The sequence below is a fragment of the Dipodomys spectabilis genome, unplaced genomic scaffold, assembly GCF_019054845.1.
Source record: "Dipodomys spectabilis isolate Male_0828 unplaced genomic scaffold, ASM1905484v1 ptg000175l, whole genome shotgun sequence".
Lineage (NCBI taxonomy): Eukaryota > Metazoa > Chordata > Mammalia > Rodentia > Heteromyidae > Dipodomys > Dipodomys spectabilis.
The window spans coordinates 20,521,605-20,543,438 of record NW_024870852.1 but is presented as its reverse complement, the minus strand read 5'-3'; the positions used below and the strand labels follow the sequence as shown (position 1 = coordinate 20,543,438).

Here is a 21,834-nt window from a genome sequence, read left to right as displayed (position 1 = left end):
TGTCTTGTGCCACCCCACCCGGCCCAGCCCCACACAGTCTTGATGGTCTGTCAACATGTGCCTGTTTCCTTTCACTGCGTGAGTAAAACCACCAGTTCTGGGTGACCCCAGTTGGGTCCACATCTCAGCTCTGCCTCCTGCGTGAGACCTGGGCCAAGTCATGCGATCTCAGAGCCTCATCTGTGAAATGGGTATTAGGAGATCACACCTTCTGTGGGTTGTCATGGTGACTAAAGCACTGCCTGGAACGTTCTTAGAGCTGTGTCCCGCACATAGTAAGCTCTTAGCTTGTCACCGCACACTGCCCTGAGAAGGGGTGCACAGTTCATGTTTGTTGAGGAACGCAGTTCACAGAGAACAATGCGGAGAGGCTGCAGAGGCTCCAGCAGAAAGTGGAAAGGCCTCATCTCCAGTGCCTGGGCAGGTGGAGAGCCCGTTCAACCAAGCCAACCTCACTGAGGACTGCCAAGTTGGTAGAGTCAGGGTCTTTGCATGTTACTTTGGTGCCACCTCCTGGCTGCTGTGTACCTCACATCACTTCCTCAGGCAACCCAGAAACCATGGGGTTCCCTCTATTTTCACGCCGGTAGGACTCACAAGGCACCTCCCCTTCATGGCACATCAAGGACAAAAGTCCGACCCAGAAAGTGACCTTCCTGAGTCTACAGAAAGCTCCTGGCCCAGTCGCATGAGAATCAACTTCCTCAAGTTACCAATTCCACACTTCCTCCCTGTGAGACACACTAGAGACACAAAATGACACCATCTTGGACACAGGTTCTGCAAAACCCAAGGGGAAATTTCTCCCAGAAACCGGAAGAAGAGGGACTGCAGAGAGAGGAAAAGATGGGAACTGGAGATGGGTTGTGGACTGGCGAGTTGAATCCAGGAAGTGGCCGTGGAGATAAATCAGGGCAGAAGGTCCGCTGTGGCAGGGGTAGGCTTTGGGTTCATCCCTCCCATGCTCCAAGAAGGAGGCCTCTACCTACCCTTGAGTACCGCGCTCATTATGATATCGTAAAAAGGAAGTAGAGGACACAGGGAGGTAGAAAACAGGAAAATTTATTAGTAAAGCAAATATAGAAAGGTAATAGTATATAACCTATGGCTGCATGGGGCCCAGAACGCATTCCCCACCCCCCTCGACTTTTCCCTCCAAAGGACACGGAGCATGGGGTGTTCATCCTGCACCCCAGGTTGACTGAGAGCGTGCTCCCAGGAACTCAGTCTCCCAGGCACATACCAGGCCTACACGCTCACCAAGCACACCTTTCAAACCAGGGCAGCTCCAAGCCCAGCCATCCAAGGCCAGCAGCAGACATTATTAGCTGCTTAAGCAGCCACATGGAAGCTCAAAGTGTGATCCCTGGACAGCAGCTTCAGTCACACTCGGGGAACTTGCTAGAAGTGCACATTCTTGATCCCTGTCCCAGACTTGCTGAGCCAATGCACTGGCAGTGAGGCCCAGCAAGCTGTCCCCTAACAGGTGGTTCTGCTGCTGCTTCAGGCCAACCAAGCACCTCTGACTTAGGAGGAAACACAGGACCAACCACACTGGCCACGAGGCTGGCCACCGTTTCCCAGGTAGCCATGATCAGAAGATCTACAATCTCACAGAAGAGGAGCCTGGGACTTGGGCAGACGAGGGTCTGGTGCCTCTCTCCACCACACAGGCCTGAGCTCCACTTGCCTGGGATCTAGGTGGCAGAGGGAGATGAGGCCCCAACATTCCCCCTCCCCACGCCTCCACCTTGCTCCACTTTCTGCACTACAGGCTTCCACCTGGTGCCTCCAAATGGTCCTCAGAACGCTTCTGGGAAGCCTGCCAAGCGGGTGCCCGTCTCTTGGCTCCTAGCTGCCCTTATAGCCACCACTGGGGCAAGTGCTCCTCACCCCTAGCCTCCAGTTCACAGGGCTTGGGGAGAAATCCAAAGCAGCTTCTCACTGGGAAAGGCTGGGATCCCTGGGTTAACACCGGCCACTCTCGGTCTTTGTGTCTGGCCTTTGGATGGCACTTTGATTGGCTCTCCCTCCACCCCCTTGTCCTCCGGCCCTCCTCCCCTCCCCTCTGCTCCCACTCCATCTGCTGCTCCTCCTGACTAGGCTCAGTTGGCACAATAGGAAAAGAGAACAGGGCGGTTTATTTTTATCCTGGGATGCTGCTGGGGGCGGGGAAAGGGAGCAGAGGGGAGGTCAGAAGGCATTGGAAGTCCCAGCCTCTCCCTGTAAGGAGCTAGACACAGAGATTCCAGAGGGTCAGTGCAGGTCCTGGGGCTTGAACTCAAGGCCTGGGTGCTGTCCCTCAGCTTTTTCACTCCAAGCAAGTGTTCTACCACTTGTGCTGCAGCTTCACTTCTGGTTTTAGAGAGGTCAGGTGAGGATAAAAGTCACATGGACTTTCCTGCTCTGGTTGCCTTCGGATCCTGGTCCTCAGATCTCAGCCTCCTGAGTAGCTAGTCACTGGAATGAGCTACAGGCATGCCCCCTGCCCCACCCCCATCTCCCCATGTTTTCTCCCTCTGTAAAAAGAAGCAGAGATGCAGACCCCGTCTGCCTGGGAAGGCTGTCTGCGAGGACTGGAGTCAAGTGGGAGAATTTTTTTTTTTAAACAAAGCTGATACCAAATGTGAGCACACTTGGAACTGCCCTAAGGGGCAGCAGCCGGAGGACATGCTTTATCTCAGAAAATGCCCTCATTCTGAGAGGCTGACAGCAAATTAAACAGCTCATGTCACCTAGCATGTCCACCCCTGGTTTTCTTTCTACATGTTTGATGATTTTTTTTGTTTGATGATTTTTTAATTACATATGCATTATGCCAATTTACTCTCCTTTGGAAAAAAAAAAAACAATGAAGCATTATGGGAAAGCTATGCCTCCCTTGGCCCAGACATTACCACTCTCGAGTTTTAAGTTTTCAGTGCGTCTTTCCAGAGCCTACATAAATGGTTATTTTTGTTATTTTGCCTCCATAAATTATATATACATATATATATATATATTGTATCATACCTATACCCACAGATATCCTTACATAACTATGCAGCAGTGTACATATACCACGCTATATTGCATACACTGTCATACACTACATATACTCTAATATAGTGTATACATGGTGTTTTAAAGTTTCTGTACCGACAACCTGCCTTTTTGGCAGTGAGTTGGGCCCGTCCCTGACTTCCAGCCTCCCACGCGCTGCTGCATCAAGATCTGTCTCTGAGTACTGACCAGCTGGGCTGGGTCGGAAGGTGTCATGGGTGCTACTTGGTGCCCCACACACACCCTGTATTCCTCCACCTTCAAAAAGCAAGTGTAGAGTCTGGATGGCTCCAGGAGAGGCAGGAAAGTTCTAGAAGGTGATCTGTGGTCTGTGTCTGTGCTGGGGCTTCTCAAACCTGAGGGGTTCCGGCAGAGAAGGCGTGGCTACGCCAGTGCCCACCCCTTGTCTTCAGGCAGTCAGCTCGCAGCAGCTCCCAGCTCTCCAGCCACAGGGGCGGCACCCGTGCGAACGCCCCATCCCACGCAGACGCAGCCTCACCGCCTCTCCTGCACTGAGATGCGGCTTTCTTTGCCATCCTCCTGGGTAACGGGCTGGCAGCCGTGCATGGTCTCCTGCACCGGGGCTGCGGGGTTGTGGCCAGAGATGTCCTCCATCTCCACGGGGTCCTGACATATGTTCTGAGGATGGAGGGCCTGGGGAGCCAGGGAGTGAGCTTAGCCCAGCCACAGGCCAGCGGTGCCCCAGGGCCACGCAGCCCACACCTGGGAAGTGGATCCCCTCCCCTAAATGGTAAGGAGGTGCCTTGGGTGCTTCCTGCCCCCTGCTGGCTGCTAAGAGGAAGCTTCTAGAGTGGGAGCCAGCGGATAAGCTTCTCTGGCCTCCCACATTGGACCAAGATTCAAGATCCAAGGTAACCCCACACACACCACCACCACCATGGCAAAATCCAGGGAGAGGATAAAGAAGTGCCAGTGCTAGACATGGCCAACGGTGCCAAGGTTAGCTCGGTGGGGAGGTATGTGAGTGCACTGAGGGAGCCCAGGCTGGACCATGGGGACAGACCATGGGAACCCAGGAGCCAGTTCTGCTGCCATCCCACTGGCCACAGGGACAGACCCTGAACCAATCCTCCTGCTTTCCAGACAAAGAATCTATCTTCCCAGATTGCCAAAACCCTGCCCAGGGCACCAGAGCTGACCTACCTTAGCCTTCCGCTTCTTAGCTTCCTTTCCTAGGGGAGAAAGGAAGAGATAGGGCATTGGGAAGGCCGGATCGGCCTCCATAGTACATCCTTCTCCCTCCACATCCTCTTCCCACCTGAAGACTCACTGATATAGACAGACGCCACGAAGACAGCGCACAGGATGCCGATCACGACAGGGATCGCCACCAGGGTTCTGCTCCGAGACTGGGGACCTGGGGAAATGGGGACTTGAGCATGATCTACCCACAACTGTTCCCTCCTCCACTGTGGTCCCTTGGCCACCTGGTAAGCCCTCCAGGGAATGAGCTCATCTACCCCATCTCCCTACACCATCTACATCATCCGTGTCCCTATGTCATCTACGTCATCTGGCCCTTGGGCAGGTCCATATCGGCTGACACCAGTTTTTAATGCATTGAGGAAGCTACCAATATTCTTAGATGGGGGAATAGGAAGATTCATATTAGACATTAGTCCCTTACCCTTAGGAAAGACCATTTTGGGAGAAGCTAGCATCCACAGCTAGTACTGAGCAGCAGTGGCTGACCTGCCCACTTCCCAACATTCTCCACTCTGACGTTGAGGACAGCAAGATTTATGCCTGCTCTGCTCCATTTGTTACAGAACCATCAAGGGGGAGAGGAGAGTATTTCTTCTGTTCAAGCAATAAACAATGGCCCCACAGGTGCACAAGGGCCCCCCCCCACCCCGCTTTCTTAAAATAAAATTTTATTAGAATCAGATTAGAATGAAGTGAATGGGGCAGAGTCCTGCAAATGCAAGGTCAGATCCTGTCTTTATTTATTTCAAATTCTGTTGTTCATTATGATTTTTTTTACTTCTTTATGAGTTTTTTTTAACATTGCTTCAAAATCTTGGTTATTGCATTTCTATGGCACTATATTAAATGTCATGTCCCAACTGCCTCCTTACCCTAGTCCCAGCCCTGCAAAGAGGAAAGTCCATCTTGCAAAAAAGCGAAGAGAACATGCTTTCTCACCCATGATCTTTCCTACTCACTAAAGGACCTGTCTGGGTCCCTGTAGTTAATAGGAGTTTGTGATCTGTGCCAATCTTCCGCGTTCTCAAATCAAAACTGAGGCTCCCAGGGAACAATGTCACAACCTTCTACTAGCTACAGGATGGTGGCAGGTGGCAGGCACGGAGGGCCTCGAAGTGGTAAGAACCCTCACCAGATATCTGCGCCAAGCTTCAGGAGACGCTGCGCTCATCCCACTTCATAGATGAAGAAATGAAGCTCCCAACAGATGTGACTTGCCCTAGCTCTCAAGATAAGTGGCAGGGCTGGAATGCCCTCCCCTCGACTCGCTTCCTCTTCCCATTTCAACGACACCTCCCCTCAGTCTCTGTGTGCCTCAGTCTCCCTTCTCCCAGACTCACCACAGATAACATCAGAGTGCTTCGTTCCTTGCTGCAGCACCACCAGGTCTTTGGCTTCACAGCTGTGCAAAGACACACATGCACACGTGTGGGTGCATGTGCACATGTGCACACACGCACATGCATACACATGCACACACATAAAAAGAAACAGTAGGGCTTCCAACCATAAGGGAGAGGCAGTTAATGAGCAGGTCCAGGCCCACTGAGCTCGCGTGCATTTCAGGCAGCATCCCTCACTGGTTATTAAGGAAATGTCAGGAAGTCATAAGTGTAAAGGAAAGGTCATTGTGCATCTTAAAGAGTAGTAAATAGGAGAGTGGATAATGAACACCAGCTTCATAAGGCGGGCTGAAGTTCCTGTCTGCAAAGGCTGACGGGGAGGGGAGGGTCATGAGCTCTATTTAAGGCAGGACAGCAACAGCAGATAGTTCGGGAGAGGGGGAAGCATTGCAGGATATATTCCTGGCCTCCTCCTCCCCAGGCATGACAACTGAAAGACGCCCAGCTGTGGCCACAGCTGGAAATGTCCCACGGGGAGCAAAACCGGTGCCAGTCAAGATGAGTTAGTTTAAGGGTCTTCTGGGAAGATTTCTATATGAAAAGCTGTGTACAGAGTCCCACAGGATGTCAAGGGAGGAGCAGCAGTGCACCGCAGCTAAGTGGGGCAGTGTGTGCAGAGGGAAGGCAGGTGGCTGGCATGCAGGTAGCACTGAGAATCTATGGGAAACTAGACACTGATATTCAGCCAGATGACCCAACTAGTGAGGGATCAACTGGCCAGCAAGCTCAAGGAAGGTGAAATTGTACAATGCCCAGCTAGGAGCCGCCACAAGAAATGTGGGACCCTAAAGAGTGGGGGAGGGGACAGAGACGTTCGTGGCAAAGGAAAAACCGTTAAGGGTGAGAGATAAAGAGGACCTCTGTGAAAGCACAGAGGTCAGCATTGTGTAAGAGCATTTAGTTTATAAAATGAGTGTGTGAGAGTGTGTGTGTGTGTGTGTGTGTGCCGGTGGTGGTGCTTGAACTCAGGACCTTGTGCTCTTGCTTGGCTTTTTTTGCTCAAGGCTAGCATTCTACCACTTGAGCCACAGTTCCACTTCTAGCTTTTCAGTGGTTAATTGAAGATAAGAGTCTCATGGACTTTTCTGCCTGGGCTGGTTTCAAACCATAATCTTCTTCTGCCTCCTGAGTAACCAGGATTACAGGTGTGAGCCACAGCACCCAGCTAACAAAACACTTGTATATGTCTTCATCTTCAAGCCTTGTGAAAGGCTTCATCTCTCTTCTAGATAAGGATGCCAAGGCTCAGAGGGGTGATGGTTGCCACCAGCAGAACTGGGGGTCAGTGTACATGGATCAGACTCTACTATAGGAGTCTCCAGTCACCAGGTAAAGACTGACTAAGCACTTACTATGTAAGGCACTGTTCCAGGTATAAGGGATGGATCAGAAGAAGAAAAGAAAAAGCTGTATCTCAAACCAGGTATGATGGTTCACACTTGTAATTCAAGCTACTCAGGAGGCAGAGATAGAAGGATCCTGGTTCAAGACAGCATGGCCTGTCTTGTAGTTAGTAAGAGTCATAGCCAAGTGCTGGTAGCTCACACCTGTAATCCTAGCTACTCCGGAGGCAAAGATCTGAGGATCGTGATTCAAAGTCATGGGGGCAAGAAAGTTCATGAGACTCTTATCTCCAATTCATCACCAAAAAATCCAGAATTAGACTTTTGGCTCAATGAATAGAGCACTAGCCTTGAGCACAAAAGCTCAGGGACAGCAGCCAGACCCTGAATTCAAGCCCCAGGGCAAGCATACACACACACACACACACACACACACACACACACACACACACACACACACACACACACACACACACACACACACACACACACACACACACACACACACACACACACACACACAGTCATGTGGTAGTGACTATAATCTTAACTATGAGGGAGTTGTCAGTAGAGGGATCATAATATGAGGCTGGATGGGTTGGAAGAAGCACAAGACTCTATCTGAAAAATAACTAAACGTGTCTCCATGTGTGGCTCAGTGTGGCTCAGTGGTAGGGTACCTGGGACTGAGGAGATGGACGGGGACCATGCTGGGGAAATGTGACCACAGATGCCCCAGAAAACCAGTCAGGAAGTCTGAAGGAAGTGGAAGACTGAGGAATGGAAGCAGGGGTAGGAGGGTAATCATGCCACCCTGAGAACAGCAACTTTAAGAATGGGAGATTGGCAATGTCAACTACAGTAAGAGCAGACAAGAGCAACATGAGGAAAGATCAAACACAAGGTCACTCTGCAGAGTGACCAGTGGGTGAGTGTGTGCACCACGGAGGAACAGGGATGGAAGGGCAGGTAGCTGGAGAGATTAAGGTAGGACCCACCACCACTTTGGAGCCAGTCCTTGTACCTTGTCCAGGGTCGACACTTTTCAGAAGCAGATGAGTCATTCGAGAAGAAGCCGACAGGGCAGGGTTCACAGACTGTGTCAGTCATCTTTGTAGCTGGGGATGGGGTAGGAGAGCACATGTGTAGCTAGCTCTCAGGGATCAGTGGACAGGCAGGACAGGAAGAGCTAGCTGCCTGGAGCTCCAGGCGCCCTCAAAGCTGCAGCTCAGCAGCACTTCTCCCATCTTCTCTGCAGGCACAAACCCTTGGCCGGAGGCAGAAGACTGAAGATCCCATCCTCTGCTCACACTAGCAGGAAGGAGCCTCCAGCCCCTCCACCTCTGAGGCTACATGCCAACTGTGCCAACTGCCCAGACTGCCTTTGGGCAAGATCCGCTGGCTCTCATCTCCCACTCCTAGAGCTGATTCCCAGATGGGCCACTTACCAATCTGCTTGACTCCAAAGCCAGGGCCACACAGCGTGTGCAGCTCACAGCTCTCGCAAGCACGGCCCAGACAGTGCAGGCCCTTCTCACAGGTACAGACTGCATCTGTCTCCGCTGTGCCCTTCCTCAGGAACTGGAGCCCTAGATCTGAGTAGAGAGGAGAAGCAAGGATGGGAACCCACTTGCTGGACTAGACTTGACTAGCTCTAACGATGCCTTAGACCCTTTGCAAGTACAGATAACAACTTATTTAAGAGAAAGTCCTGCCTAGCAAGTGCTAGGCCCTGGGTTCAATCTCTAGTATAGCAAAAATAAATAAATAAATAAAAGAAATCAGTCAAGCCAAACTCCAATTGACCAATCAGAGCAGTCTGGCTACTATGATCTGAGTGGCTGTGTGCTCAGGAATATTAGCTGAACCATCATCAGCTCCTCCCCGGTTGCCCTCCCCAGCAGCTCACGTACTGGAGTCGCAGTATCTGTGCTGGTGGCAGCGGGTCTCTCTGTTCCAGGTATCTGAGAATTCACCTCTGCCGCACTGCAGGCAATCTGTCTGGGCGAACTCGGTACATTCATTCACCAACTTCTTTCCTGGAAAACATCAGGAATTATGGCATCTCTGGCCACTCAGGGAATCCGATTCTCCATTGAGAGCAGAGGGGCTCAAAGATGAATGTCTCAGACTCTTTGTGATCTGGTTGGGGAAGATGGAAGAGATAGGACCCCCAGAGGAGAGAAGGCAGAGGTTTACCTGGCAGAGAGGGAGCCTAGAACATTCTGACAGCTGGGCAGAGTTGGGGGGGGGGAATGGGTTATTTCTGACTTCAGTTCACAGTGGGTCTTCCTCTGCCAGCAAACCAAGGATCCCACTGTGGGACTAGAGGGTTGGCATCTCACCTGGCGGGCACAAATCACAGCACTGATTGTTCAGTGGGTACTGATTTTCTCTGCATGCGGTGGTCAGTTCTGCATACACCTGGAAACACAATTGTGCGACTGGTAAGGATCTTGAAGTCTCTGCTGTGGGGGCTCCTTGGCAGGAAGGCTGAAAGTCAGCTAGGACAGCTGCTGTCACTGTTGCAGAAATCCAAAAAGCTAAAAATGGAGCCCCACAGAGCACTGAGTATGTTTGTTTTTATCTAAACTGTCAAAAAAATCTGATTATGAAAGAGTCCAGAGGATCATTCTGGTATTTTACAAAAGCCATAGCACTGGAGTCTCTAAACAAACAGAGCTGCTGAACTCCTGAGTCTCCTCTTGCCAAAGATCCAGTAGGACCAGGAGTCTTTCATACCTACCCAGGACCCTGAACGCTAGCTGGTTTCAGTTCCACCTCATTCTTCTTCCTTCCCTCTCCAAGCACGTCTCCATCTCCACATCATCAGTTCAGTCAGACCCTCCCTTATAAAATGCTAAGACTGGGGCTGGGAAGGTGGCTCAGTGGTAGAGTGCTTGCCTTGCATGCATGAGGCCCTGGGTTCGATTCCTCAGCACCACATAAGCAAAAAAAGAAAAGCCGGAAGTGGCTCAAGTGGTAGAGTGCTAGCCTTGAGCTGAAGAGCTGAGGGACAGCGCCCAGGCCCAGAGTTCAGGCCCCACGACCGGACCAAAAAATAAATAAAAATAAAATGCTAAGATTGAGAGGCTAGAAAAGATGAACCCTAAATCCTTCCTTTTACAGATAATGACACTAAGCACTAGAGAGGATGAATCTAGTGCCCAGAGATCCCCAGGAACAGAAACAGAAACTAAAAGTCTTAACATACCCTCTTTAATCCATCAACTTCTTGTAGACATCACATCAGTGACATCTGGTAGCAACCATGCTATTAATTGCGTCTTGCTAATTTAATTGCATTTCTTTTAAATGAAAACCTTATATCTTTGCTAGTATCACTTCCCATGAATAAAAGGAAACTAAAAATAAACCCAGCAGAAACAAAACATTGACATTAAACCTCAGTTGGTTGCTCTGCTGGCTGAAAGCCAGCCCTCTACCTCAGTCTACTCTCGATTCCCGAACCTTTGAGAGGCATTAACTATATTATAGCTCCAGACTTTACAAAAAAAAAGGAAAAGGAGCTGGGTGCCCATGGCTCATGCCTGTAATCCTAGCAACTAAGGAGGCTAAGATCTAAGAATGGAGGTTTGAAGCCTGCCTGGGCAGGAAAATCTGTTGAGACTCTTGTCTCCAATTAACAAGCAAAAAGCCAGAAGTGGGGGTGTGGTAGAGGGTACCAGCTTTGAGAGAAACAGCTAAGAGATAGCACCCAGGCCCTGAGTTCAAGCCCCAGGATCAGCACACACAAACACAAACAGACACACAGTGAGGAGGATTTTTAGAACTACACAATGAGTTTGTGTTTTAGTTCTATATCCATGTCTGTCTAAGATCATCCTACACTCTGAGAACAGTCAAGAAAAAAAGCAGAGAATCAGACTTCAGGTTCCAAACTTTCTAACACACACTAATTTGTGTCTCTGATCTTCACTTCCTTATCTTTAAGGTGGGAGCAATAACACGTGCCCTGCTGATAGGCCTGGCATCGCCTCTAGCCGAAGTATGGGCTCATTCACAGTTTGACTCACATCTACATGAATATCTGCTAGAATACTCAGCTCCCTGGCTAACTGGCTGACCGCTGAGAATGTAGCTAATTGGTAGCTCTCATTCAACTTAGGTTTCTGAGCAAATTACTCCATGAAATGCATCTTACCTCACAGAGGAAAGGCTGCCTGGAAGGGGCATCCCAAGGTACCACCCTCTGAACCAGAACTTGCCAAGCCACCCTCAGAGCAATCAAATCCTTTGATCACATGAGAAAAACAGCAAGTTCCCAGGCAGTCTGTCAGTTTCCACTCCTCACAGCTGTCTCACGGTTACAAAAGGCCTCAGGAGCAGGACTCTTGTCACGTGACAGGAAGAGTCAGGAATCAGACAGATGGCGGTTCAGTCAGGCTGACCACTACCTAGCTAGGAGGCCTTGGATAATGCAACTTCCCTTCCTGAGCCCCAGGTTGCTACCCTGTATGAAGACATTGGGAGAAATCAGATAAGTCAGAGAATAGATGTAGTATTTCGCTCAGTCTGACATACAAGGAACACCTGGATAAACAGCACCTGTTACTGTTATCACAGCAATCTGGGCTCTACCTGCAGCCTAAATTGGAAGGGATGAGCTCAGACTCTGCTCTGAAGGAGCCCTGACCACCCTTCACCACACCTCCTCCCACAAAGCCCTTTGCTGCTTCTCTCCAGCTCCACCTTCTTCCTGCCTCCCTTCTCCCAGAGAGCCACTACCTGGAGTGAAAATGAAAGTTTGGGACTAAAGCAATTTCCTCACTCACTTTGCTCACTACCAAATTCCAACACCAAAGACCAAGGGTCATTTCTGTCCAGGCCCTAGTCCCTGAAAGCAGTGGGGGAGAGGGGGATCTGGGGGCTGGGATGAGAAGCCAGGTACATGGGGGATTCCCAGCCCTCAGAATGAGGAACTACAAAAAATACATTTGAGCCAAAAGTGAGTCAAATGTGGGCTTCTAAAAAATCCCGGAGACATGCTTGGTTGGACCCCAACCATTCTGGTGCTCGGAAAGACCCCTGCAGATCTCTTAACCAAAACTTTCTGGAGTCCCAAGAGTTCCCTAAGTCATCTTAAATTGGAGAGACAGAGGCATAACCTTGGAGATTTCCTCCTTGGTTTGAGGAGGAGAACAGGTGTGAAAATCACCTTTCCTACTCAAACTAAAAAATAAAATAAAGTATCGGAGTGTCTGCAACCATTCCTTGTTCTCAAGTGCCCTGGAACAGGCAGCCCCAGCTGGCAAGGAAACGATAACCAGGAGAGCCTGGCCTCTGTCCACAGGGGGAGAGGGACTGGAAAGGAACAGGAAACGAGGCAGACCAGCCCCTTCCCTTGGCCAGCCTCCCTCCCTGCCCTCTGAAACCACTTCCAGTGTCTCTGCGCAGCCCCCGAGGCTGCCCCAGACCCCAGCCTGGTGCTGATGGCACCAAGGTGGGGGCTGCATAACCTCCACTGTCCCACCGGCAGGGCCCTCCCCAAGGACTCTCTGTGGACGGCCCAAGGCAGAGAAGAGGGGCTGCCCATCTCGTCTTAAACCTGCATCCTGGGGGGGGGGGCGGCCTTTGCCCAGCTCCCCACACACCCTCCAGACTCCCCTACCCCCAGAAAGCAGCTGGGACGCTCTCCTCCCCGAAGTCTTGCTTCTCCTTCCCTCCCAGGCCCTACTCTCAAATCTCAGCCGCTCTCTGGGTCGGGACAGAAACTACTCACCGCTGTCAGCAAGCAGCCCCAGAGGACGCCGAGCAGCAGCATAGCGGGGAGCGGCCGGGGCGGCGGGCGGGAGAGGCGGCCGGGGCGGGGCCTCTAGTAGCCCTGGAGCCCAGCCCGCGGCCCCGCCCAGGAAAGGGGCGTGGCTTGCGGGGCCCAATCCCGGCCGGCCCCCAAGTACTCGCCGCTCAGGGATTTTCCCGGGGTCGTTCCCGGGAATCTCATTCTCCCGGGGGAATTTGGGGACGCGCTCCGCCCGGCTGGCCCCGGGGCTTCGTCCCTGCAAAGGTCAAGTGGACGGCCGACCTCTCGGGGGGGGGAGGGGGAGAGGGGTCCGGTGGGTACCGGGGAGCCACCCCGGGGACACCCCCCCTCCCCCGCGCCTTGGTGTTCCCCGCCTCCGGGAATTCCTGCAGAACCGAAAGCGCCCTGGCCGGGATAATCGGGCCCGAGGAAGTCCCCGCCGCCACCCCAGAAGACGGGAAGGCCGCAGCTTGGAGGGCGGGCGGGGAGGCGTTTCTAGGAAACCTCTGTCCCAGCTTAGTTGTGTTCTCTTGCAAAGGAAGTCCCCTCTTGAGGACGCAACTCCCGGCCTCCCCGTCCACCCTTCCATGCATCCCTGTCCATCCCGGCTTCCGACCTGGGGTGGACAGGCACTTATTGACCTTGGAAGAGCCCTTAGAAAACGTCAGCAGACTCGGACAGAGTCCCTGTCCCCTGTGACTCCCTGTCCCCTGTGACTCCCAAACAATTCCTGTACTGGTTGCTTAACCCTGCGCCTGGGCGCTGTCCCTGAGCTTTTTCACTGGTGTTCTACCGCTTGAGCCACAGCTCCACTTCGGGCTTTCTGGTGACGAGTCGAAAATGAGTGTCTCGGGGACTTCACTGCCCAGCTGGTTTCAAACTGCAGTCCTCAGCTCTCAGCCTCCTGAGTAGCTAGGATTGCCGGCTCAAGCCCAAAGCATTCTCCAACCAGTGCAGCACAGATCCTATGGGTTCTGGTCCTGGCTCTGCCATGGATGCACTGAGCCCGCAGGAGCCTCAAACTAGAAACACTTGGGATGATTGATGATCCTGAACTTCTAGGCCAAGTCAAGAGGCCAGTCTGCACAGACCAGGAAGGATGGGAGAAGAGAAAGTTCCCAAGGAAAGAACCCCCTCCTTGGGACCTTTGCTGCAAAGGCTGTGTTGGCAGCTCTTGTGGATTCCAGCCCCCATCTTCTGTCACCTCTAGGACTGTCCCAATTCAGGACATCATCTTTCATCTTAATTCAAGACATCATTTCTCATGCGGCCTCAGAAGCCTCACTCATTCAGTAAGGAACTGAGTGGATTCAATAATAGCCTTCATCACAAAAAGGATGTGAGATGGTGGTCTCAATCCAGATGTCAATGTCAGTGGCCCCTTGGATAGAGAGGATGGTGGTCAGAGAGTAAAAGACCCAGAAGCACCTAAATCAGCACCCAGAGGCCCTTGGTAAAGCCACCCAGATATGCCCAAGATGAAGAGAAAATTAAAACATCTTTTCCTTTGAAGAAAAAAAAAACCAATAGCACATTTTTCATCCCTTTGGGAGAGGGCATTACTATAATCACTTCAGCTATTACTTATTCCTTATTTGCTTGATTCCAAAATTGGGCCCTTCACAAAACTGCCGGGGGAAGCAAGTACACAGAATTAAAACATTAATTATATTATATAAAACATATCATAGCAGCAATTAAAGCATCTTAAATTAATGTGTGAAAGAATAAATAGTAGCCTTCGGTTTGCCCCATGGGGTGCAGACCAGAGAAGATAAAGGGAAGATATTTCCGTCCTTACACTTCCCCCCAGGATACAGCCTGGCAGCAAGGCCTAGGAAAACACAAAATCCTGTTGGGCTGAGAAGTGTAAGGAAGGAAGACAGTAAGGAGATGAGGTGGGGGAGGGGGTGGCAGTAGTCAAGAGTCCCACCAAACAAGGATCCCTGATGGAATTAGCAATACAAATAGAGCAAAGGAGCCAATATTTGGACATCACAGAGGAAACAGGCAAGTGAAGAGCATGCTTATCTACAGCAGGGCCAGGCGCTGGTGGCTCACGCCTATTATCCTAGCTACTCAGGAGGCTGAGATCTGAGAATCGTGGTTCAAAGCCAGCCCTGGCTGAAAAGACTGTGAGACTCTTATTTCCAATAAACCACTCAGAAAATCAGAAGTGGTGCTGTGGCTCAAGTGGTAGAGTGTTTGCCTTGAGCTGAAGAGCTGAGGGACAGCGCCCAGGCCGAGAGTTCAAGCCCCACAACCAACAAAAAAAATATCTACAGTATTGCCAGAATCTGGCAACTAAGGGTCCAAGCTAATATGCAAACCAATATGTTCCCCCTCCCCACTAGATTGAAGTGGTTGGTAGCATCCTCAGACTTAAGCCCACAGAATGACACAGTGCTAGGCTTCCTGGTCTGCATCTCTACCCAGCCCTACTCCCTAGATATATACCATGCCATCACCTCTAACTGACCAGCCCATCTCCTTATACCTCATCCTGCAAGGCTTGGATCAGATACCCCTCCCATGGGAACTCCTCTCCAGCAGGCAAATGGGATGTGTATTCCTAGGCTCTCTCTAAACCCCTATGGCTGCTCACCAGAGGAAGTCTCCAGTTCCACCACACTGTACTTCAATTATTCTGTTTATTTGTGGAACCAGTGTATTGAAGTGACTCAACTCCGTGGGGCATAATAATGAGGCTTTTCCTCCTAATCCCTGCCTTCAGTCATGCTGTGTTGAATTTCCTTTTTCCATCCCTTAATGACATCTTGGCAGATTGCATTACTTTTGGATCACTTTCTGTTGTTAAACCTCCATCCTTCCAAACTTTATTCTCAAACTCAATTTAAATCTCATTTTCTCTTCTCCCCTATTCATCTAAGGATTGGCTTCACGCAGGGTCTGTGTTCTAGGAGTCAAAAGCAGGGGAGAGGGAGAGAGGCCTGGTTGATGGTTAAAGACTCACTGTACTACGTACATCCTCTTTTGTGAACATGGGGGCAGGGAGAAGGAAAAGGCAAATGACCCTGTCCCTCAAGAATGTTCTTTCTTCCTTTCTGTCTCCCCCTCCCCATGCCCTTTCTCGAATGGAGTGGCAAGTATTCACTTGTGGCTTCTCATGGGGCTGCATGAATGATTTTTATGGGACTGTCCTACCGCAAAGGCCATCAGCTCAGGCCTGATTCCTCCTGCCTTGCCAGCCCATCCCCTGGGCCCTGTCACTGGTGGGTCAGTCTGCATAGGCAGAACGTCAGAAATGTGTTGCAGCCTGACTAATGACTATAGTGTCCACTTGACCCACATTGCACATGCATCCTCGCTGCTCCAAGACATCCCCCTCTTCCCTCCTCCTTTCTCCTCCCCTGCTCAGATAGGCACAGTACACTGCTGAGTAGACTATGTGGGGACCCATGTTCCAGACCCCTTTCTTGTAGTCACTCTCAAGCTCTGTGAGGATTCCTTCAGGGCCCACTCCACACCTCTTCAATTGGGAGGAAAGGGAATGGCCTCCCCCCATACTTCTTAATAAATCAAAGACTTCCCCATCCCCAGGTTGAAATCAGGTCTTGGCTAGCTGAGGTAGGGCCTATTCTGCCTCCTTTAGAAAACTCTGGAGGGAGAAGATCTGGTGAGATGGAAAACAAGATACCAGGGCCTCTTGGCTTTAGCTGTGGTCCTTATTGACAGTTCCTAAGTAACAGGCAGCATTTGCTCTATAACTTTTGGACTGGCCACTCCTCGCATCTCACTTAATTTATGGAAGGAATAGTGTTGTCCTGGTGCCTGCCCAGAGCCCAGGCATGTTTTCAGAGTGAGTGCAGAACTATACAACAGTGATCATGAAGGGGCCTGCCAGGACCTGCCTGTGTGCCTCCCCCCACTGTCCTGGGCTGCTGTCCTTTCCTCCCAGATGACCAGGATCTCCAGCTGGGATTCCCAGGCTTAACTGTGAACAAAAAATATTTCCCTTTAGCTCAGCAGAGGTGGGTTGGGATTTATCAAAAGGAACTAAAGAAACTTAAGAAAGAACCCAACCAGAAATTTGGAAAACCCGAGTCAACCAAACACATGGGTAAGTTTGACAAAGTTTAGAATTTCTTTGTTGTAGTCTGGCTAAAACTGCTTACTAAGCCAGGTGTCAGTAGCTCAGGCCTGCAATCCTAGCTACTTAGCAGGCTGAGATCTAAGGATTGTGATTTAAAGCCTGGGCAAAGAAAGTCCATGAGACTCTTTATTTCCAATTGACCAGTTAAGAGCAAGAAGTGGAGCTTTGGCTCAAGTGATAGAAAGCCACCATTGAGCAAAAACTAAAGGATGGCATGTAGGCCTTAAGTGCAAGCCCCAATACTGGCATATTCACACATGCATGAGCATGCATGTACACACACACACATACACACACACACACACACACACACTATACATTGACTTGACTGATTCTGTTTCCCACGCATGATTCTGAGATGGCTTGAGTTGCAAGAGAGAGAACCCAACTCCTTACTGCACTTCAGAGTCCTCCATGACTGGCCTTCCCTCTAACCTCTCCCTCCACTGTCCACTCCTCTGCTACCTCCAGCATTCAACCACCGCCAGCTTATACCGCCAAGCTTTGTGTGCCCCTTTGCAACTCTTCATTCATTCTCTTCCACCCCAGTCAGGTATGGGGCAAATGACATGTCCTCCGGGAGGTCTTCCCCTGACTACCTCCTAGAAAAAAGCTGCCCTGCCCTCGCTGAAAAAAAAAACAAAGCTTGTGAATTTAAATGGACGAGAATATTATTGGAAGGGCATTGGGCAGTTCATGGAGGCTAAAGAGTGAAACTCAGGCCAGGACTTCAGGAGGTAAGACATAGACAAGACAGCCAGAAAAAAGTTCTGACAACCATCTCTGTGCTAGCTGGCCTCCAAGACAGTTTTCACACACACACACACACACACACACACACACACACACACACACACACACACACACACACACTCTCCCATGATCCCTACCTCCTCCTTAGTCCCTTCCCTACTTGTACCAGGGTTGGTCTGTAAAACCACAGAAGCCTGCAGGAGTTACCATCGGTCACTCTGAGTTCAGGTATTAAAAACCAGAGTCTTCCTGCTCCTCGTTCACCCAGCTTCTTACAGCTGTCATAAAGATACATAGGATGCAAATGAAGAAGTCCGTGTGACAGGAACTGAAGCTGCCAGCTATCAGCCACTTAGGAGACCTTGAAGTGTACCCACTCTTCCTAGGCGAGCCCCATGTGACTTCAGACCCAGCCAGAACCTTGATTACAACCTCATGTGAGATTCCTCAACAAGCACCACCCAGACAAGCTGCTTCGGGATTCCTGTCCTTCCTAAATGCTGAGATCATGGATGTGTCCTGTTTCAATCTGCTAAGTTTTGGGTAATGACATGCAACAGATAGTGAACACAGTCTCTCACTGACTCAGAACGTGAGCAGCATTCTTCCAAGGTTCAAAGACTTCAGAGGTCCTGCATTTGGTTTATCTCCCACAAGCTGGCTGCCATCTGTATCTTTTTGGCTTCCTTAGTCAGGGCTTTCTGAGAAGTTAAAACAGCCCACTTGCCCTGCAGAGTTCCTCCAGATTGCTTCCACTGAGTGTCCCTTTCTACCAAAGATGGCATTTTTCTTCTTTCCCTTCTTCCTGCTTAAACCTAGGCACATACCAAGTCCCATACCTAAAGGAGACCCACTTATAGGGGGAAAGAGCCTCAAAAGCCAAAAAAAGTCTGATAGGTTACTACTCCTAGCCAAGAATGCCTGTAATCCCAGCAGTTGGGAGGCTGAGGCAGGAGGATTGAGAGTTCAAGGTCAGCTTTTACTACATTAGTAAGTTCCATACCAACCTAGGCTTCATAATAAGACCCTGTCTCAAAGGAAAGATCAAACAAAACACAGCTGGAGGCATGGCTCAGCCATAGTGCATCTGCCTGATTAAGCATGAGGCCCTGAGTTCAGACCCTAGTACCACCAAAAATTAAAATTAAAAAAATACAAATAAATATGTCAAACCGCAAAAAAAGACCCACGAGAAGTATGTTCTTTCAGTGAAACAATGGAGAAAACACTGGGAATTATGATCAAGAGCAGAGTTTGACATCTCTTCATTCAGCTGTAGCCAGTGCATAAACATGCTTTTCCTAGTTTGTTAAAACAGAAAAGCACTTTGTCCTATTCCTTGTATAGCACCCTGTTAGCACCTTACCCTCAGGCTGTCTGTATTCAGCATTTAGTTCCCTATTTTTGAGCCCCTGTGATCTTTTATTGTTTCAAGAGCATGTTTAGACCTTGGTAGAGCCAGGCCAGGAGTGCCAGAGTACCATCCCTGGAAGCAGCCTTCTTTCTCCCAGTGACAAAGAAGGAGTTGGTGGGTAAATGCCCCAATTCCCCTGTCCCTGGGTGTGGTGGCTAGGAGGTGTGTTCTGTACCCTCTCCCCAGTCAAGATGATGCTGCAGTTACTCCCAGTGTGACTTGCTCCCTAGCCTTCCCGGTGAGGACTTCCTTTGTTTCACTTCCCCATGCTCCCTTTTGTGTCTTCCTGGGGTTACCTCCCCACAAATTACTTGTACTCAAGTCTTTGTCTCTGTTTCTCTTTCGGGGAGACTGCAGCTAAAACCCCTTGATTGATTTGCAGATGGGGAACTAGCTGTCAGAGGTGACCTGGTAGGTAAAAATGTGACCTCTAGCATCAGAGGCTTGGGTCTAAAACCTTGTGCCGGGGCTGGGAAGGTGGCTCAGTGGTAGAGTGCTTGCCTTGCATGCATGAGGCCCTGGGTTTGATTCCCCAGCACCACATAAGCAAAATAAAATAAAATAAAATAAAACCTTGTGCCACCAGCTGTGTGACCTTGAACATGCTCCTAACCTCTGGTTGTTCCTCTGTGAAACCTGTCTAAGAGCTTACATGGATATTGGAAGGACTAAATTATGTCATTTTCTCATCATGATGTCTAATGAAAAAAAATGATAATCACTGATACTAGAAAAACTGGTTTCTAGAGAATACAGGTAGTCCACTTATTCTTACATAAGCACCTGGGACTCTACTGCCCCATTTCAGAAGACTCTCTTGCTCTGTCTCCCACAGGCCAGGGGCTTCCTGTCAGCCTGTACTTTGAGCACTCTCAGACATATTGATGGATTCTATGTTTTTCAGTGCTGTCAAATGCTGGGATAATGGAAACATTCCATATGTATACCATCCAATATGGCAGCCATTAGCTAGCTTACATGTGCCTGGTGAACAGTGGAATGTGGCTAGAGCAACTGAAGGTGTGGAATTGTGTTTATCCTTACTTTTAATAAGTACAAAGAGCCACATGAAGCTATTGCACAGCTCAGGGCTAGAGATAGGGAGATGGGCAACGGCAAAAAGAATCTTTTCTTCTTCCCCTATTCTCTCTCGCCTCCTATCTCCTCACTCAGCCTGAGCTATTCACCCCCTTCCTGCCAGTTCCCTGCCTCCTCTTCCTTTGTATGTGGCTAGGTTCCACAGAAGGAAGCAGCAGGGATGATGACAACCGTTGTATTTTCACACACCCAGCAAGGTGAAACAAGTTCCTTTGTAATCCCTGAGCTGAAAGACAAGGTGAGTACCTGCTATAAATACAGCTGAATAAAGATCTTTCTCCAGATGGCTTCCATTGTTCCCTTCTTCCCTTATAGTATTCACGCTGAGATAATTCCAAGCTTCTCAGATCCTCCATAGTTATAAAACATACCATTACCTCATTTTTGGTTCATTAGATTTACAGGTCACAAGACTACTTTGATCCTTACCAAGTTCATCAGTAATGGTTTTAAAATAATGGTTCTGTTTCAGTGTGAGCCCCCCCCCCACAACTTCCTACTTATGAATTCTTTTATCTTCTGCTTCCTACTTTTGACTCTCTAGTCTAGACAATGGGGGCTAATGGAGCTTCCCAAATGCTAGCATGTGTCTCATATCCACGAGGATGCACCCTGCATCCTTTTCTAACTTCACAGCAAATGCAGTAAGTGTAGTCATTCTTTTTCTGAGCCATCTCATCCCAATGGGTAACCCAGAAACAGTTGCCTGAATCATATATATGATCAACCATTGGCTCTCCCAGAATATATTTCCATGGTACCTTGTATTAACTCTGTACGATGCAGTGGAATACATGGGTAGACTTTGGATCCTATGTCACTTAACAATAGGGAAACTGAATCTCAGCTTCTTCATCTGTGGGATGGAGGGAAGGCACTTACCTTGCAGGGTAGTGCCTTTCTTTTTTTTTTTTTTTTTTTTTTTTTTCTGTCGGTCATGGGGCTTGAACTCTGGGCCTGGGCGTTGTCCCTCAGCTCTTCAGCTCAAGGCGAGCGCTCTACCACTTGAGCTACAGCGCCACTTCCAGTTTTCTGGTGGTTTATTGGAGATAGGAGTCTCACGGTCTCTCCTGCCCGGGCTGGCTTTGAACCGCAATCCTCAGATCTCAGCCTCCTGAGTAGCTAGGATTACAGGCGTGAGCCACCAGCGCCCGGCTTAGGGTAGTGCCTTTCTAAAGGAAGCAAGCCACTGAACTCATTAAGAACAAGGATTCTGGCCAGGTGCTAGAGCCTTAGGTCACTAGTTACCGAAGGCTGAAATCTGAGGCTCATGCTTCAAAGCCAGCCCAGGAAAGAAAGTCTATGAGACTCTTATTTCCAATTAACCAGCAAAAAGCTGGAAGTGGAGTTGTAGTTCAAGAGGTAGTATGCCAGCCTTGAGCAAAAAAGCTAAGGGACAGTGCCCAAGCCCCAAATTCAAGCCTTAGTAGCAGAATTCAAGCCTTAGTAGTAGTCCCTACCCACAATAAAAATGAAAGTTGCTACAAATGCACATCTCTGTGGCCTTGGGAACCTCAATGTTCTTATATATAAAGTGGGCAAACAGTACCTGTGCTTTAGGATACCGGGAGGATTAAGGATATACAGTTCTCATCCATTTGCCTGACTCAAAAAAAAAAAAAAAGTATTCACCCCTTCATATGGGCTGAGAGGGCCTCTTGCCCTAACCATCGACT

General features: G+C 49.7%; 1 protein-coding gene across 2 annotated transcripts; it reads right to left on the bottom strand.

Annotated features, from left to right (window-relative positions):
• Positions 1 to 1,046: 1,046 nt before the first annotated feature.
• Cd40 (CD40 molecule) lies at positions 1,047 to 12,836 on the bottom strand. 2 transcript variants are annotated; one of them, XM_042694688.1, is made up of 9 exons: positions 12,759 to 12,836; positions 9,361 to 9,439; positions 8,929 to 9,054; positions 8,464 to 8,610; positions 8,040 to 8,133; positions 5,610 to 5,671; positions 4,322 to 4,420; positions 4,207 to 4,235; positions 1,047 to 3,696 (listed from the first exon to the last, which is right to left on the bottom strand). In XM_042694688.1, exons 1-9 carry the CDS (start codon positions 12,798 to 12,800, stop codon positions 3,538 to 3,540), a joined length of 837 nt encoding a protein of 278 aa, XP_042550622.1. In that variant the 5' UTR covers positions 12,801 to 12,836; the 3' UTR covers positions 1,047 to 3,537. The 2 variants fall into 2 exon arrangements, with proteins under 2 accessions (XP_042550622.1, XP_042550623.1); XM_042694689.1 differs by having other exon boundaries at positions 4,334 to 4,420; positions 12,759 to 12,825.
• Positions 12,837 to 21,834: the final 8,998 nt, after the last annotated feature.

Bases quoted from the DNA above. Each gene is read 5' to 3' on its own strand.
- Cd40 (XM_042694688.1), bottom strand. From the start codon at position 12,800: ATGCTGCTGCTCGGCGTCCTCTGGGGCTGCTTGCTGACAGCG. The intron at 9,440-12,758 runs GTGAGTAGTTTC...TTGTGTTTCCAG, and splicing joins GGGGCTGCTTGCTGACAGCG to GTGTATGCAGAACTGACCAC. The intron at 5,672-8,039 runs GTACAAGGACTG...GTCTTTGCACAG, and splicing joins AAGTGTCGACCCTGGACAAG to CTGTGAAGCCAAAGACCTGG.